General features: G+C 35.1%; 1 protein-coding gene across 1 annotated transcript; it reads left to right on the top strand.

Moving 5' to 3' along the window:
- The first annotated feature begins 8,748 nt into the window (after positions 1 to 8,748).
- LOC146919185 (uncharacterized) lies at positions 8,749 to 13,579 on the top strand. The gene is made up of 4 exons (XM_085712439.1): positions 8,749 to 9,122; positions 9,225 to 9,336; positions 9,688 to 11,781; positions 12,488 to 13,579. The coding sequence occupies exons 3-4, from the start codon at positions 9,726 to 9,728 to the stop codon at positions 13,111 to 13,113; spliced, it is 2,682 nt and encodes an 893-aa protein (XP_085568565.1). The 5' UTR covers positions 8,749 to 9,122; positions 9,225 to 9,336; positions 9,688 to 9,725; the 3' UTR covers positions 13,114 to 13,579.
- Positions 13,580 to 15,736: the final 2,157 nt, after the last annotated feature.

The following is a 15,736-nucleotide window of genomic DNA, read 5'->3' as shown; positions in this document are numbered from 1 at the left end:
CCGTCCTCAAAGTACATCGCTAGAGCCCGCCTCCCTTCATCTACTGCCAACTGTGACTTTTCTAAAGCCGCTTTCGCCGCATCCCTCTCCGCCTCTGCATCCTCCTTAGCCTGCTTCATTTCCTCCAGGGCGGATTCAGCAGCCGCTTTGTCTTTCAACGCCTCCTTAAGGCGGCATTCAAGTCCAGAAGACTTATGTTTCCATTTCTCCACGTCTTCGCTAGCATCATTGTGCTTCTTCTCCACCAAATCATACTTCGTCTCCAAGCAGTGGCTCAACAGCATGGTCCTCAAAGCTGCAGTCTGGATGTCCGCCACCAGGTCGCTACACTTAGCCTTCACTCCGGCTTCAACGTCCACCTTAGTAAAGGGTACCTGTTCCTTCACATACCTGCAGGATCATCAAACAATAAGGTCATTAAAATTCAAAGACCTAACGGCCCAAAGGAATCAACGCCTAAGAAAACAAGGAAAGTATTATACCGGCGGATGTCAAACCCGGAATGCCAGAAAGAGTCCATCACTTCGTCATTCAGAGAAGTCCCTCCAATCTCTTTTCCGGAAGGGGGGCGACTGCTGCTGGGCTTGGACCCCCGACCCGTCCTCGCCTTCTTAGATGAAGGAGAGGCCGCCTGAGCAGATGCATTCCCTCCACCAGCATTCTCTAAGTCCTCCACCTCGATCACACCAGCATCTCCCTTGACGGACTCCTTCCTCTTCAACCTCCTCAAGGAAACGCCCCCTGGACTGCTAGACACGTAGCCGTCGGGGTTCTTGCTCCTCTCCAAATCAGCCAAATACTTCCTCATCTCCGCACCAGTGAGGGGCAACATTTCGCCTGCGCAAAGTAGAACAAACTCAGATACATAAATTAAGTGAAAATGACAAAACCAAAACAAAAGCGAGACTTTTGAAAAAGCACTCACGCAAATAGGCTGCCATGCGGACAGCGTCGCCCTCCCTATTTAAAAGGTCATGAATGTTCGTCAAAGGAACCTTCTCCAAGAACTGAGTTAGTTCACGCTCATAGGGAGACATCGCATCCAAGTCGTACCCTTTGACCGCCGCAGGGGCACTGGACCACCGAAGAGGAAACCTTGGCTCGCCGTTCACCAAAACTGAGGACGTCGAGCATCCAGGCGACCCCTGCACTCTAACAAAAGTATCCCGCCACTCCTTCTTAAAATTACAAGCATAAGTGGGAAAAAGTCTCTTTCCAGAATGAGCGGAGATAGCTATCCAGGTCCCTTTGTTGACATCTTTAGTACCATAAAATTGAAAAAAGACGGCGACAGAAGGCTCAAGACCCAGCGACTTACATAGAATTTCAAAACCCCGAATGAACGCCCAGCTATTTGGAAAAATCTGTGTGGGCGCCACGTTCAGAAACTTCAAAACGTCCATCTCAAAGGGCGTGAAAGGGATTTTCACGCCGAATTCCTCTAAAACGGCGGTATAGACAAAATAAGATTCGTCCCCCTCGCCCGCCATCTCTTGATCACACACGCGCTCGTCCGGATCACAAGACAGCAGCACCACGTCCTCTTCCCGCCCAGTAGCCGAAATATCGAACTTGCTTCGGAATAAATCCATAGCAGAGACATCCACATAAAGGGACTCTTCTAACAATACCTCTTCCGCAAACGGAGACATCCCCAGTAACCTAGAAGGTAATCTCTTTCCCTCCACTGCGCGCAAAGTCCCCTGAAGCGGACGAATTTCCCAGCACTCGTCCTCCTTAACTGCCCCTGAAGTGGCAGACAGAAACACACAATCACTATCATGTCCCGAATTAGCACTTGACTCGCTCGAAAGGTCACTAAATAATTCTTCCCCGAATAACCCATCGTAATAAGCATCCCAATTGATGATCCCATCAGCACCAGTAGCGTGCCTCAGGCACGCTTTCCTCAAGTTCTCTTTTTCAATCGGATCAACGGGTTGGACCGGTTTTCCCTCACCATCGCACTCCCTAATCAGAACCATCTCCTAAACTGAACGTTTTTCGCTCTAAAACATAAAAATAAAAGAAGAGGGAAAAAGAAGGAGTGAGAAGTCGATAAAGTACCTGCGAAGGAGTGGAAGACGGATCTGCAGATGCTCTAAACCGACAAGCCAAACGAGAAGAGAACCAAAGAAGAAAGCAGCAGTGAACGCTTGGACAAGTAAGAAATGGAGAAATGAAACCTAGAAATCCGTTTTTAAGGAAGAGCAAAAGCCGCCTCGGGGAATGTGTCGAAGCACAGTTAAGATCAAGACACGTGGCAGACATCCGTGGTTACAGGCACATCAAAGGTCTGTAAACCCCCAAGAGCGCCTTGGGGAGCTCGCCATACAAAGGAACAACCGAGATCGCCTAAGGCGACCGCCTTCGAGCAAAACATACACGAAGCAAACCCGGATCGTCAATCATCTCGCCTTGACCCAAGACTCGTGCTTGGGGGGCGTACAGAATACGGGCATGCAGAACATACACCCTCAGGTTCCGTCAAAGCATTCCATGACAGGCTCAGCACGACGCTCCAAGTTCAGGACATATATCTACCCTCGGGGTATACGTGGCATCCGTGAACCGCCCCGGAGAAATCCTTTGAAATAGTACGACGGCATAGCGAGATTTCATGAAACCATCACCACTTCGCCTTGTCCCAAGACTCGTGCTTGGGGGGCTGTGGACCGCCATCATATTCCTAGACGAATCAAATGATCACAGAAAGACTCTTCGCACGACGTCATCACTTCGCCTTGTCCCAAGACTCGTGCTTGGGGGGCTGTGGACTGTCATCACATTCCTAAGGGCATGAGAGCCCTCCAAAGAAGGCTCTAAGCCCTCTGGAAAGGCCTGGGCGCCCTCCAGAAGGATTCCTGAGCCCTGGCGCGCCCCCTGAAGGGCGCCGCCTCATTAAGCTTCTAGAAGCCTCTAGAAACCGCCCAACAAACCCAAGTTACACAAATACCCCTGTTGCTTGGGAACCAAGCAACCAAAGCCCAAGCCCATAGCCGGCTATAAATACCACTCTTGAGAGCTTTCTCAAGGCATCTAATCATCAGTCTAAAACCCTAGTGCACGATTCTTAGCCCTAGAATCCTTACCGTACTTTTGCAAGTACACACACCATTTGCATTGGTGTCCTTTGTATTTTTGAAAGTGTCGGCAGCACTCCTGTTGGATTGGGTCGGGTAGACGGCCCAAGTCTGCTTCAAGCTCACTAAAGTTTTCTTCGAACTTTAGAATTTGCTGAAGGTGTTCTTCTCTTGCTTGTTTTCTTGAGTCACTGTAGACTAGAAAACTTTCTTTTGCAGTAATTACCCTGAAGTTAGGTAATTTTGATCCAAATCTAATGAGAGTATCATAGAATTTTTCCATTTGATGCAGAAAACATTCTGGTCTTGGATCTACATCTCTTCCATCATTTGTTGGATATGAATGATTTGAAATGCCAATCTTGATTAGGTGTCTGGCTTTAATAACTTCATCGTCTTCAAACCATGGATAAGTTGAAGTAAAAGATAAAAAGAACTCTTTACCTTTTGCGAAGCTATTGTTGAATTTATAAGCGATTTCGCCTATATCTTTTGGAAGAAGTTCTAGTTCATGGATTTTTCTTCCTGCATCTTCTTGAAGATACATTGTTTTAATCATTCCACAATCATAGAATGACCTGACTAACTCTTTGCTTACGCCTGGGACTGTTACAACTTTTACTTCTATCCCGTTGTTGCTAGGATAAAAACATTCTGTTTTTAATTCTTCTGAGTAGTTGGTTAACCATCTCCAGTTTTTGTAGTAGTCTCCAATGGTGACTTCTTTAACAAATTTACTTTCTCCATAGATAATTCTATCTACAGATATTTTCTTCTTAGTCTCCATTTTTGATGGCTGGACTATATTTCTTGCTGTTGTAACTTCTTTGTAAACAGCGTTGTAAGCTGTTTTTGCTTCTTCAAGGGTCTCATAACCTTTGTATCTGACATTTTTGCCATTTGTATGTAACTTTGTGGTTTCCCAGTTTTGGTAGATACCTTTCATAGGTCCATCAAAAATCACATAAGCTTTCTTTTTGCCTCCAAGTTGACTGTCAATCTTTTGGCTTGTTTGTTGATCAATGGATTCTTTTTCTTTTCCATTTTTTCTTTCATCTTCTTCGACTTTATCAGCCCAAGATGTTTTTGGTAAATCTGCAAGGACAGTTGTTGGGATTGTTGAAGATTTCCATCCTTTTGGTTCTATTGACTCAATTGGGATGTTTGACTCTTTTGGAGCTGAGTATTTTACATAGTAGTTGAATTTTCCAGAATCTTGACCTAGCAGATCCCAGTTTTCACTATTTTTAGATTCTGAAACCGTTGATGTTTCTTTTTTACAAAGTTTTTCAAGGTTCTGAATTGTTAATATCATCTCCCCCTCTTCAGAAAGAAGAGTTTATAGACGATTTTTTACAGATGCAATTTGCTCCTGTTTTTGTCTGAGAGAATTCTGTAGCGTCTTTATAGCTGCTTCCATTCTCTTGTCAATGTATCTGCAAAACAATTCTTTTCAGATTTTATATATTCAATATATGGGTGAAACGGTTGGAATTTCATCTGCCATCTTACAAGTCTTCCATATTTATAATTGACGCGAAGGTCATATTTCCAAAATCCGGTTACATATTTGGAATCTGTTCTTAATAAAAATCTGGTTGGAATTAATTCCATTTGCCATTTTGTTAAAACTTTAACACAACTTAATGTTTCTAATTCATGAATTGGATACCTCGTTTCGGTATCTGTAAATGATCCTGAAACATATTTACAAAGTAAAAGATCTTCATCTTTTATCTTATTTTTAATATTTTCATAAGAATAATCAATCTTAGTATCTTTTGATACTAATTTTTCTGATAAATCAGATAGTTTGTCCAATTTCTCTTTCGAGCTACTAGACTTAGCGTACTGGGTTGCTCCAGTATATTTCATTCCTTGTTGATGGGTTACATCATCAACATAGTTTCCTGAATCATCAAGATTCAGTATCGCTTTACCATTAGGTAGAGCTCTCATACAACCTGCCCAGGTTGTTTTATCAGCATCAATCTCAACAATTAAAAAATCATTTTCTGTTGGATTGTATAAGCTGGGTAAAACTTTAATTTTTCTTTTAATAGTTTTTACAGTTAGAGTATCTTGTTCAGTCCATGACCATGGAACCTTTTTAGATATCTTTTTCTGTAAAATCTTTCTTTCAGTTGCCAAATTTTTGAAAAATCCTTCATTGGCAATATAATTCAAACATCCTAAAAATCTTTGAATTTGTTTTCGATCTTTTAATTCATCAGGGAAAGCTTGAATCTTTTCCTGAACATGTGGAGATAAATCGAGAGTGCCATTTTCTTTAAAAATAAGGCCTAAATACTCGATTTCTTTTTTGGCTAATTGTGATTTCTTTTTTGAAATAACAATTCCCTTTTCTGAAATTCTGTTTAAAACAATTTCTACATCTTTAAGATGTTGTTCTTTAGTTCCTTTTGTAAAAACTAAAATATCATCAATATATGCCAAACATATATGTTCTAATCCTCTAAGAGCATTATCCATAAATCTTTGGTATATAGATGGTGCTTGTTTTAGTCCAAATGGAAGGACATTCCATTGGTAATGACCTTGTGGACATGAAAAAGCTGTTAAAGGCTTAGTTCCTTCTGAAAGTCTGATTTGATAGTATCCTGATTTTGCATCAAAAGATGAAAACCAATCACATCCTTTTATTTTTTGCAAAATATAATCCTTTCGTGGTAATTTATAAGAATTTCTGATTGTAGCATCATTGAGTTTCTTATAATTTATCACCATTCTAGCTTTTCCTCTTTTTATTTCATTGTGATTTGTCACATAAAAAGCGGGTGCTGAATGTGGACTTGCAGATGGAGTAATTAACTTCTTTTCTTGAAGTTCTTTTATATCTTTTTGAAATTCTAATTTATCTTGTACTGAATAAGGCATTTTATATCTTACATTAATCTCCTTATTGGGATCTCGTAATTTAATTGTAACAAGTTCATGATTTGTATTTTTTAGATTATCCAAAGGATCTTCTGAACATACAGTATCAAGTTTTTGTTCTATTTCTTCAAGATTTAGAAAGAATTTTCCTTCCTCCCAAATACTCTTTAGGTTTATAAGATTTTCAGAAATTAATTGAATAATCTCATTTATAGTTATAATTTTTGTAGTTATAACTTTTGTCTTTTCTTTGGGGTTTGCTAAATTTTTCCAAAGTAAAGAAATAGTTTTTACATTTTGAACAAATGGTGCATATAACTTTAAAAAGTTATTTCCAATGATTAGATCTAATCCTGAATCATGGAGATAGATTGTTGGTATGAAGAACGCATGACCTTCTATAGTAATTGAGATGTTTCTCAAAACAAACCATATTTGATGTTTTGACTTATCTGCAACAATTATTTCTTTGGGTTTTTGTAGCTCTTCCCAATTTCTTGATATATTTCGTTTTCCAAAACATAACGTTGCGCCTGTATCTAAATAGGCTAAAATTTCCTTCTTGCGAAGTTTTACTTTGATAAAGGTAGCACTAGGGTTTCCTTTACTCAAAATCTTGGTTTTGCTCATCTTCGGAATCTGTACAAAGTTCATAGAAACTTTGTTGCTCCCAATCAGAATCTGAATTTGATTCTACTGGTTCATAACCTATTCTATAGATCATGTTTAAAACTTGTTTCTTTTCTTTAGAAACTTTCTTTGGACATTCATTCGCATAATGTCCTGTTTCATGGCATAGCCAACATGTGCATGATTTTTTACCTTTAGGACAGATTTTATTTTTTCTAGGGTATTCCCTTTTTCTTCTATAGAATCTTTTCTTCCTATGTTTCTTTTTATCATAGGAAAATCTTTTAAATTTCTTTCTTCTAGGATATTTTCTTTTTCTCCTATTTTTGTCACAACCATATGCTCCAATTTTTCCTTGGATTCTATCACAGCACAATCATATTTGTGCATCTCGTTTTGATTGTTTCTTTAGGCACTGTTCTTGCATCCAATTTCTAAGGATAGAAATTCTAGCTCCTAAAGTATCTTTAACCTTTCCTGAGGATACTGCACTGTTAAATTCAGTTTGAATTATTTGGGACATTGCCATAGGTAATTTTTGGTAAAATAATTCGACAACCTTTTGGTTTTCTCTAGTGTCCTTGTTTAGATCATAATATAATTGTGAAAATTCACAAATATAATTTTCTATGTAACAAGGATTACATATGGATAGATTCATTATTCTCCATAATTTTTCAGTGTTAAAGGCGGTATTTGAATCTACCGTATCTTGCCATCCTTTGAATTCATTTAAAAGCCATTCAAAGATTTTATTTATCATACCCATACTGTTTTCTGCAGTTTGTTCTTCTTCAGGTTTTTCAGCCAGAAATTTATATGCATTACCTTCTGTTCTACACAAAAGATAATTAAAAATCTGCTTTGGGCTTAAACCCTTTAAATCACTATCTAATTGTATTTGGATAGTATTTTTATTATACCAGTTTCTTATGGCTTGAACAAGATTGTCAACACAATCAATATTTAGAATTCCACTTCCATCATTTATACTATGTTTGGGAATATAATTCATAGGAATTCTTTGGAATTTAGCTTGATAAAATTCTCTATGGAATTCTGTATTCCAATTATAAGAGGGTCCTCTTTTTGTTCCTGAGCTTTCGCCCATTTCTAATTGTTCTATTTTAACGAAATTTCCATCGTCTTTTGATTCATCATCAGAACTAAAGTCGTAGACAAAATCTTCTAAATCTTTAGGTTCAGGTTCTTCCTTAATGGAATCTTTTTCACTTATGTCTAAGGTAGCCATAAGTTGATCTAATTTTTCGAGTTGATACTCTATATTTTCTTCTATACTCATTTCTTATAGTTAAAAAATAGAGTTTTTTCAATTTCTTCAATCTTTTCCTTATTCTTCCCTCCTTCTTGAAGAGAAAGATTTTGTTTACAACAATTTTTTATCAGATAATTAATCATGTCAGTTATATTGTTTAATTGAGGATTAAAAGAATGATATATATGAGGATATTTATGATTCTCATTTTTGTTATAACATGGAAAATCTCTTTCCATATTTACCCAAGTTTCATGGGGTCTTTCCAATCCTTGCTCATAATCTTTTGTGAATAAACTATTTTGTTTAAAGATTTTGAGGTAAGGTTTCAAGAAAAGAAATTTGTCTTTCAAATCTCTCATTTAATTTCTTGGTTTCGTCAAGCAAGACCTTGACTCTGGTTGTGAGTGTATTGTTTTCTTCACTCATCTAGCTAATTCTTTAAGTTTGTCTCTTAAATCTTGAGTTAATCCTTTATATTCATTATATAAAAAATGATCTTCATTTTCATGGCTTTCATATAAATATTTATCTAAAAAATATTCAGCCGTTTTATTATCACACCATCTAATCTGTGCTTTTACTAGTGTAATATCTTGATAATTTGGACATAATATAAAGGGTTGTAAAATACATTTCCTTGTTGGTCCTTTAATAAATTCCATTATTTACTTAGACTTTTAAAGCCGGTTTTTGAACAAACTGATTTAAAAGATTTGACTTTATTGGAAAAGTCATTTGGATGACTGCACCGTAGAATTTCGTAAGTTTTTTTTTTTCCTTTTTCAATGAGTAACGACCACCAACGTCCACACTTTATTATGCATGGCATTATATATATGAATTAACGTGATTTCTACCAAACTTGCGGGAACAACGGAGAAATGCAACTCCCATTTGCATTTCTCCATGCAACAACGTTATGAAACAAAATCAAAACTGCCTCATTATCCTTGTTTGTTGGCTACATCAACATCAACATTAATTATTATTAAATTATTATTCTAGTAACATAATCCAATTCCTCAACAAACCTGTCACAAATTTTCCGTTTTCCTTTTTATCCTAAATGTTTGTTTATATGTTTTGACTTGTACAGCTTAACTTGTCAAATTCTTCATCATACCACGTTGCAATCCAAACAAGTTTCTAAATCTTAATCCCTCTCCTCTCCCCCTTAATTCTCTTACATTCTTCTTCTTTGCTTCCTTCTTTAATTTACCATCTAACAAAGGGTAAGAATTTTTATGTATTTGGTTTTAATATTATTTTATGATTTCAATTATTTTCTTTTCTTTTATCTCACGCTTCAATTCAATGGCTTTTTCCTTTGTTAGATTGGCTTCAATTTGGTATCTTCTCTGAGATTCCCAAATCTTCTACAATCATCAAGGTTATTAAACACTTTTGGAATTGATCACATATCGATCGAGAGATTTCACACGCCAGGTACTATTTCATTGATTCATAACTTTTTTTAATTATCATCACGTCCAAGGTTTTAAATAGCAGTTGCAATTGTAATTTTTGAAATTGTATAGAGTTGCAGTCAAATGCGACCTTAATCGTAACTACATTGCAGTCATCATAGATACATTAAAAGCTTTGATGTTGTGGAAACACAAAAGTTGCATGCCTTTATTGAAAACATTGACCGCGTCTAATTTGGAGTCAAATTCATCGATCATATTAAAAATATACATTTTTTTAGTAAATACTAAAAATATACATATATACTATGTGTTTTCATGTTTATATATTGATTTTTGTTGTTGATTTTGGTTTCCTTGGTGATTTTAGGTTTTTGTTTTGATTTTCAACAAATTGAAAGTGCCGGAATGGAACAGCTCCGGCACATTGGTGAGGTTCTTGGAAGTCTAAAAGCGCTTATGGTTTTAAGCGACGAAATTCAAATCAATCAACGACAATGTTGTTTGCTCCACGACATATTCACTCTAGCATTCGACACAATCGCAGATGAGATAAGGCAGAATCTGAAGCTTGAAGACAGAACTACAAAATGGAAGCCTCTTGAATGTCCTCTTAGAGAGCTTTCCAGGGTATTCAAAGAAGGTGAATTATACATTAAGCATTGTTTGGATTCAAAAGATTGGTCAGGGAAAGCACTCACACTTTCTCAGAACAGAGAATGTGTTGAGTTTCACATTCATAACTTGCTTTGCTATTTCCCTGCGGTTATTGAAGCGATCGAGAATGCTGGGGAGATGTCAGGGTTGGATCAGGATGAGAATTCGAAGAAGAAATTGATGCTTGCAAGAAAATATGATGTGGAATGGAATGATCCAAAACTTTTTCAGTGGAGATTTGGCAAACAATATTTGGTTCCAAAAGAAATTTGCAAGCAATTGGAGAATGCTTGGAGAGAAGATAGGTGGAGGCTCATAGAAGCACTCAAGGAGAAAAAAGGTTCTTCCAAGCTCACTTCTTCAAAGAATGATCAACATTTTGCAGATATGTTGTTGAAGAAATTGATGAATGGTAATTCGGATAAAACTAATCACAAAAACAGTAATGATAAGGTATTGTGGCCAATTAGTGTTTTGTTAGGATCCAAAGATTACCAAGTGAGGAGAAGATTGGGAAGGGGGAAGGAATTTAAGGAAATTCAATGGTTAGGACAAAGTTTTGCTCTGAGGCATTTTCTTGGGGAGAGAGAAGCTTATGAAAATGAGATTTCCAATTTGTTATCACTTTCTCACCCAAACATATTGCAATATCTATGTGGTTTTTATGATGAAGAGAAGAAAGAGTTTTCTCTTGTGACGGAGTTGATGAACAAGGATTTGTGGACATACATGAGAGAGAATTGTGGTCCAAGGAGACAGATTTTGTTCTCTATACCTGTGGTGGTTGATCTCATGCTTCAAATGGCCAGAGGCATTGAATATCTCCACTCCAAAAACATTTACCATGGAAACCTTAATCCTTGTAATATCCTACTAAAAGCTAGAAACTCACAAGAAGGTTATTTTCAAGCAAAAGTTGTTGGATTTGGATTGTCATCTGTTGAAAATGGTGAAATTTATAATGCTTCTAGATCCTCACCAACACATAATCCAATTGGCGAAGAGATTAACCCTATAATTTGGTATGCACCTGAGGTTTTAACTGAGCTAGAACAAATGAAAAATGCTTCTACCTCTTGTAAGTACTCAGAGAAAGCCGATGCATATAGCTTTGGTATGATATGTTTTGAGTTGTTGACAGGGAAAATTCCTTTTGAGGATAATCATTTTCAAGGGATTAGAACCAACCAAAATATCAAAGCAGGAGAGAGGCCTTTGTTTCCATATCGCTCGCCAAAATATCTTGTGAGTTTGATCAAAAAATGTTGGCAAACTGATCCGTCTCAGCGTCCTGGTTTCTCATCTATTTGTAGGATTTTGCGCTACATCAAAAAGTTTCTTTCAATGAACACCGAGTATGTTTTGATCAATCCTGAACTAAATCAGCTTGAACTTCAGAACCCACCTGTAGATTGTTGTGACATTGAAGGAATTTTTCTCAAGAGTTTTCCTATGGAGAGGACATATAATATGTCTTGTGTTTCACAAATACCTTATGAAATGTTTGCTTATAAAGTTGTTGAAAAAGGGAAGATTAATAATCAGAATCTGAGTAATAATACTATTCCTACTATAGATAATAAGGGTAGTGAGTCTGAGCCAACAAAGGATGTGGCTACTGTTCGTAGCGAAGAAAGTGATGACCAAAGCACAGTTTGTGAAGATGTTGATGCATCCATAATTAAAGATCTGGTAACCTATCCAAAATCAATTTCTGATGACACACAGTCTATTTTTTATGATACCCCGTCAAAGAAGAATGTTACAATAAAGAAACCATCACAAATGAAGCCAAAGAAAGACCAAGGTCAGTTTAATTTTATTGTTATCTCAATTTTCACCTGCTATATATATATAGGGTTATGATAGAAGACACCTTTTATGAAGGTGTCTTTTATCAAGTTACTCTATGAGCATTTGCGAAAAGACACCAACTTACTTTTATGAAGGTGTCTTTTAGCAAAGTTATAACTAAAAAGTGAAAATCGCACCTTAAGGCGTGACTTGTTAAAAGACACCACCAAAGGGTGGCTTGTAACAAAACCCATATATATATATATATATATATAACTTCTACGGTACACCCGCAAAATTAAGGTGTATTGGTACTCTTACTTCAAAAATCTATAAATTAACTATCATTTTTATGAAATAAAGAGCCATTTGTTGATATTTATATTTTAGAAAATATCATTTCATAAGAAAAAAAACATCATTTCATTGTTTATAAAAATCATACTAATTTTTTTTACATTTTATTGTAAAAAATAATAAAAATTCTCTATTATGAATACTAAAAATTCAGAAAAATTAAATTTTATTTCGTTGACATTTTTGATAAATAAGATTTAATTATTATGATTATAGGTGATAGAAAACAATTTTTCTCTTCAAAAAATAACACATTTAACAATTAATTCAATGATTTGGTGTACCAATACACTCAAATCTTTGAGTGTACCATAGAATTTGCCATATAATAAACTGATTATGTATTGAATTGATTGAAACAGGAACGCCTAAATTGCAAGCAACAAAATCATTACCACCAACATTATCTGGTCGGGTTTCAAGGACAAATAAGGCGAACCAGTCATCATTGACATCAAGTTCTATAACCCCAGTTAAAAGAAGGCCTCCAAAAGTCTCAGAATCTGAGAGGAAATCCAATATTAACAAAGGGAATCAATCAGCATCAGTGTCAACTTCAAGCTCAGTTAGAAAAAAAGTATATGGAAGCAATGTCTCAGATTCTAAGCCTAGTTTAAATCTGAAAACAAGAGACCAATCACCATTTAACAGGTTAAAGACAAAAAAATCACAACTAACGATGAATTCTTCTTCGAGTCCAACAAGAATAAGACGTGTCAATAGTACTAACAACAGCATTGTGAGGATGCAAAAAGGGTTCATTTCAACACCGCCAATGAGTCCTTCAAGGTCATACACCAGAAGATGCTGCCATGTTTCAGATATGGATAGTTCTTTGAAGATACGAGGTAGATTGTCACCATTTCCATTGAGTCCTTTGAGTCCATATGTGAGCAATCAAAGGACTAGAAGAGGAAGCTTGTCACCATTAGCATTGAGCCCTTTGAGTCCTTATGTAAGAACAACATATGGTCATGTCTCAGATTAAGGACTTTTATGTCTTTTAGCGATTGGGGTGGAAGATTGGTTGTTGCTTTATGTTCTTTAGCAGAATTACTAGTCCTTAGAGGCTTAGTGAGTGTTTGGTGTGGCGCAATATGAGAAATTGCGGAAGAAAATCACGTTGACGTGGATGCCATGCTTTCTAGCTTCTGTCTTTTCACGGCTATTGCTCTTTGAGACGTAGTTTAGCACATATACCGCCAAACCAAACAGGCTATTAGACCATTTAGAATCAAACAGATTTCCTCAGGATTTTAATTTATATGGGGCATGTATTTTGTTAAGGTAAATGAGAAACAAAAAATGTAGCTTTTATGGGAAGGATACTTAGAAGTTCTAGTTTTGTCACTGGTTGTATTATTTTTAATTTTTAAAGGATATTTCCTGTGCTTTCAGGACTTGTTTTTTTGCAATTGTGTTTTGGGTGGATATTTTTTCATATTTGGAGGTTACTTCCCTATTTTCCTTTGTTGCTTTTTGCCATGTTTAATTATGTTACATTATTTATTAGGATTTCTTCATTGAAGCAGCAAAATAAATTTACGTTGTCATTCGATACCAACCGCGTATTCCGTCAAATCACTCCACTGCACCCCACTTTAATGGTATGACGTGAAGATGTAGTTGATTCATATTGAATGTCGGTATAAAATTAATTTACGCCGATATATATATATATATATATATATATATATATATATATTAAATTACTAAAGAGATTAAGGAATACAAAAATGACAAGATATTCATCTTGGTTCACACACTCAACCATCCATGTTCAATTCATTTGTCCGAAGAATTCTTCACCAAGTTGATCAACTTACAATGAATTCTTTATACTTGCCTCCTCACGCTATAAAATATTCTCAATCTCTTCATGTTTTACAAGACCCTGGTATTCGTTCTTCAAATCTCTTATGACTCTACAACTCTTCATAAAGATAGAAAATAATTTATCAACTATTTGAAATAATCATTATGTGAGGATTGTTTAATGTAAAAACAAAATACTAAAAGAAAAGAGACAAAGGAATTCAACATTGAGAGTTCAAGAAAATACTTCCAAAAAATTCACTACAATTTTTCATCACTGCAGTACAGCAACTAATTCTTCACGTATAGTCTTATTATATATATATATATATATATATATATATATATATATATATATATATATATCCTTCATTATCCAAAATCACAGATTAGTCTATTAAGGTTGTAAGAAAATCTTGCATAAACACACGTTACACCCAGCTACACCTCACAAACACTGATTATGCTCCCCTTATTGATCGTAAGAAACAATTCTCTCAAGTTACTATCTCTTCTCCCTTTCGGTCTACCTTCATTGAGAAGCACATGAAAAGGTCAAAAAAAAGTTAGAAACCACATTGGAGATGTTTTCTAATGCTAGAATCCATTTTGAAAAGGTCAAAAAAAAGTTGTGCTTTGTTCTGACTTGAAATTTCTCTCACAGTATCCACATGCTGTTAGAAACCATACCGAGGGAATCCATTAAGATACATTTTCAGGTAATTGATTTAACTATAAAAAGGTTATATTGTTGATTTCATTCAAAAAGATAAGACCTTAAAAAAAAAATCAAAAAGATATAAGAATTTATATTATATTAGTTATATTATTATTGTCAATCCATATTAGTTTTTTTTTTTTTTTGAAGAATTTAGTTTTTATTTTTAAAAAGTTCTAATATTTGGTACAATGCAGTTCGGTTTGGTTCACATTGGTTTGGTGTCATTGAAAAAAGATAAGTTTAGTTTGTTACAATATGAAAGTTCAAAATCTACATATAATTTAATCAAAATAAAAAATAAAAACTATTATTCGTAATTTTTACATATTATGTAATAAAAAGAGCAGACAACGTGTCCGTCTGAACACTAGTATATATAAAGAAAATATATGAGTTTACACTGGCTTTTTTCTTACTTATTTTACCCTTTATTTAAATTATTTTATTTACTATTTTTCCTCAAATAATATTATTTAAAATATTAATAATAAAAAAATTAAATCACATTAAAATAGGAATACCGCACTACCATAAGAACATTATTAACTAACGAAAAGACAGACACATGGATATATTATTATTAACTAGTCAAAAGACAGACACATATGTGTCCGTCTTTCCGCTCTTTTTATTGCACTAACAATTAAAATTATGAAAGATATTTTTTTATGAAATTTTGATTTTGACAAAAAGTAAAAATATAAATGTTTTTTGCTTTCAAATTATAACAAATCAAACTAACCATGATTATCTATTTCAATGAAATCAACAAAATATCAAAAAATATATATATAATCTAAACTCTTTTTTTTAATGACACCAACAACAATCCTTATTAAAGAAAAAGTTGTTTAAGGGTATATATAATTGGGATAATGAAAAAGTAAGTATAGATATACTCATCTAGTTTGTTACACTTTTAAAGGATGAAGGGAAAAAACTGGACATATACTCATATCGTATTTGTGTTGGTGTAAGCCCTAGAGGCCAATAATTTACGTTAAACATTATTTTATGTATCATGACTTTTATATCGTATTTGTGTTGGTGTAAGCCCTAGAGGCCAATAATTTAC

The sequence above is a fragment of the Medicago sativa genome, chromosome 5 (assembly GCF_051527215.1).
Source record: "Medicago sativa cultivar Bolivia chromosome 5, Bolivia_mono, whole genome shotgun sequence".
NCBI classification, from domain to species: Eukaryota; Viridiplantae; Streptophyta; class Magnoliopsida; order Fabales; family Fabaceae; genus Medicago; species Medicago sativa.
The sequence above is the reverse complement of the archived record's forward strand: the minus strand, read 5'-3'. Positions and strand labels throughout refer to the sequence as shown.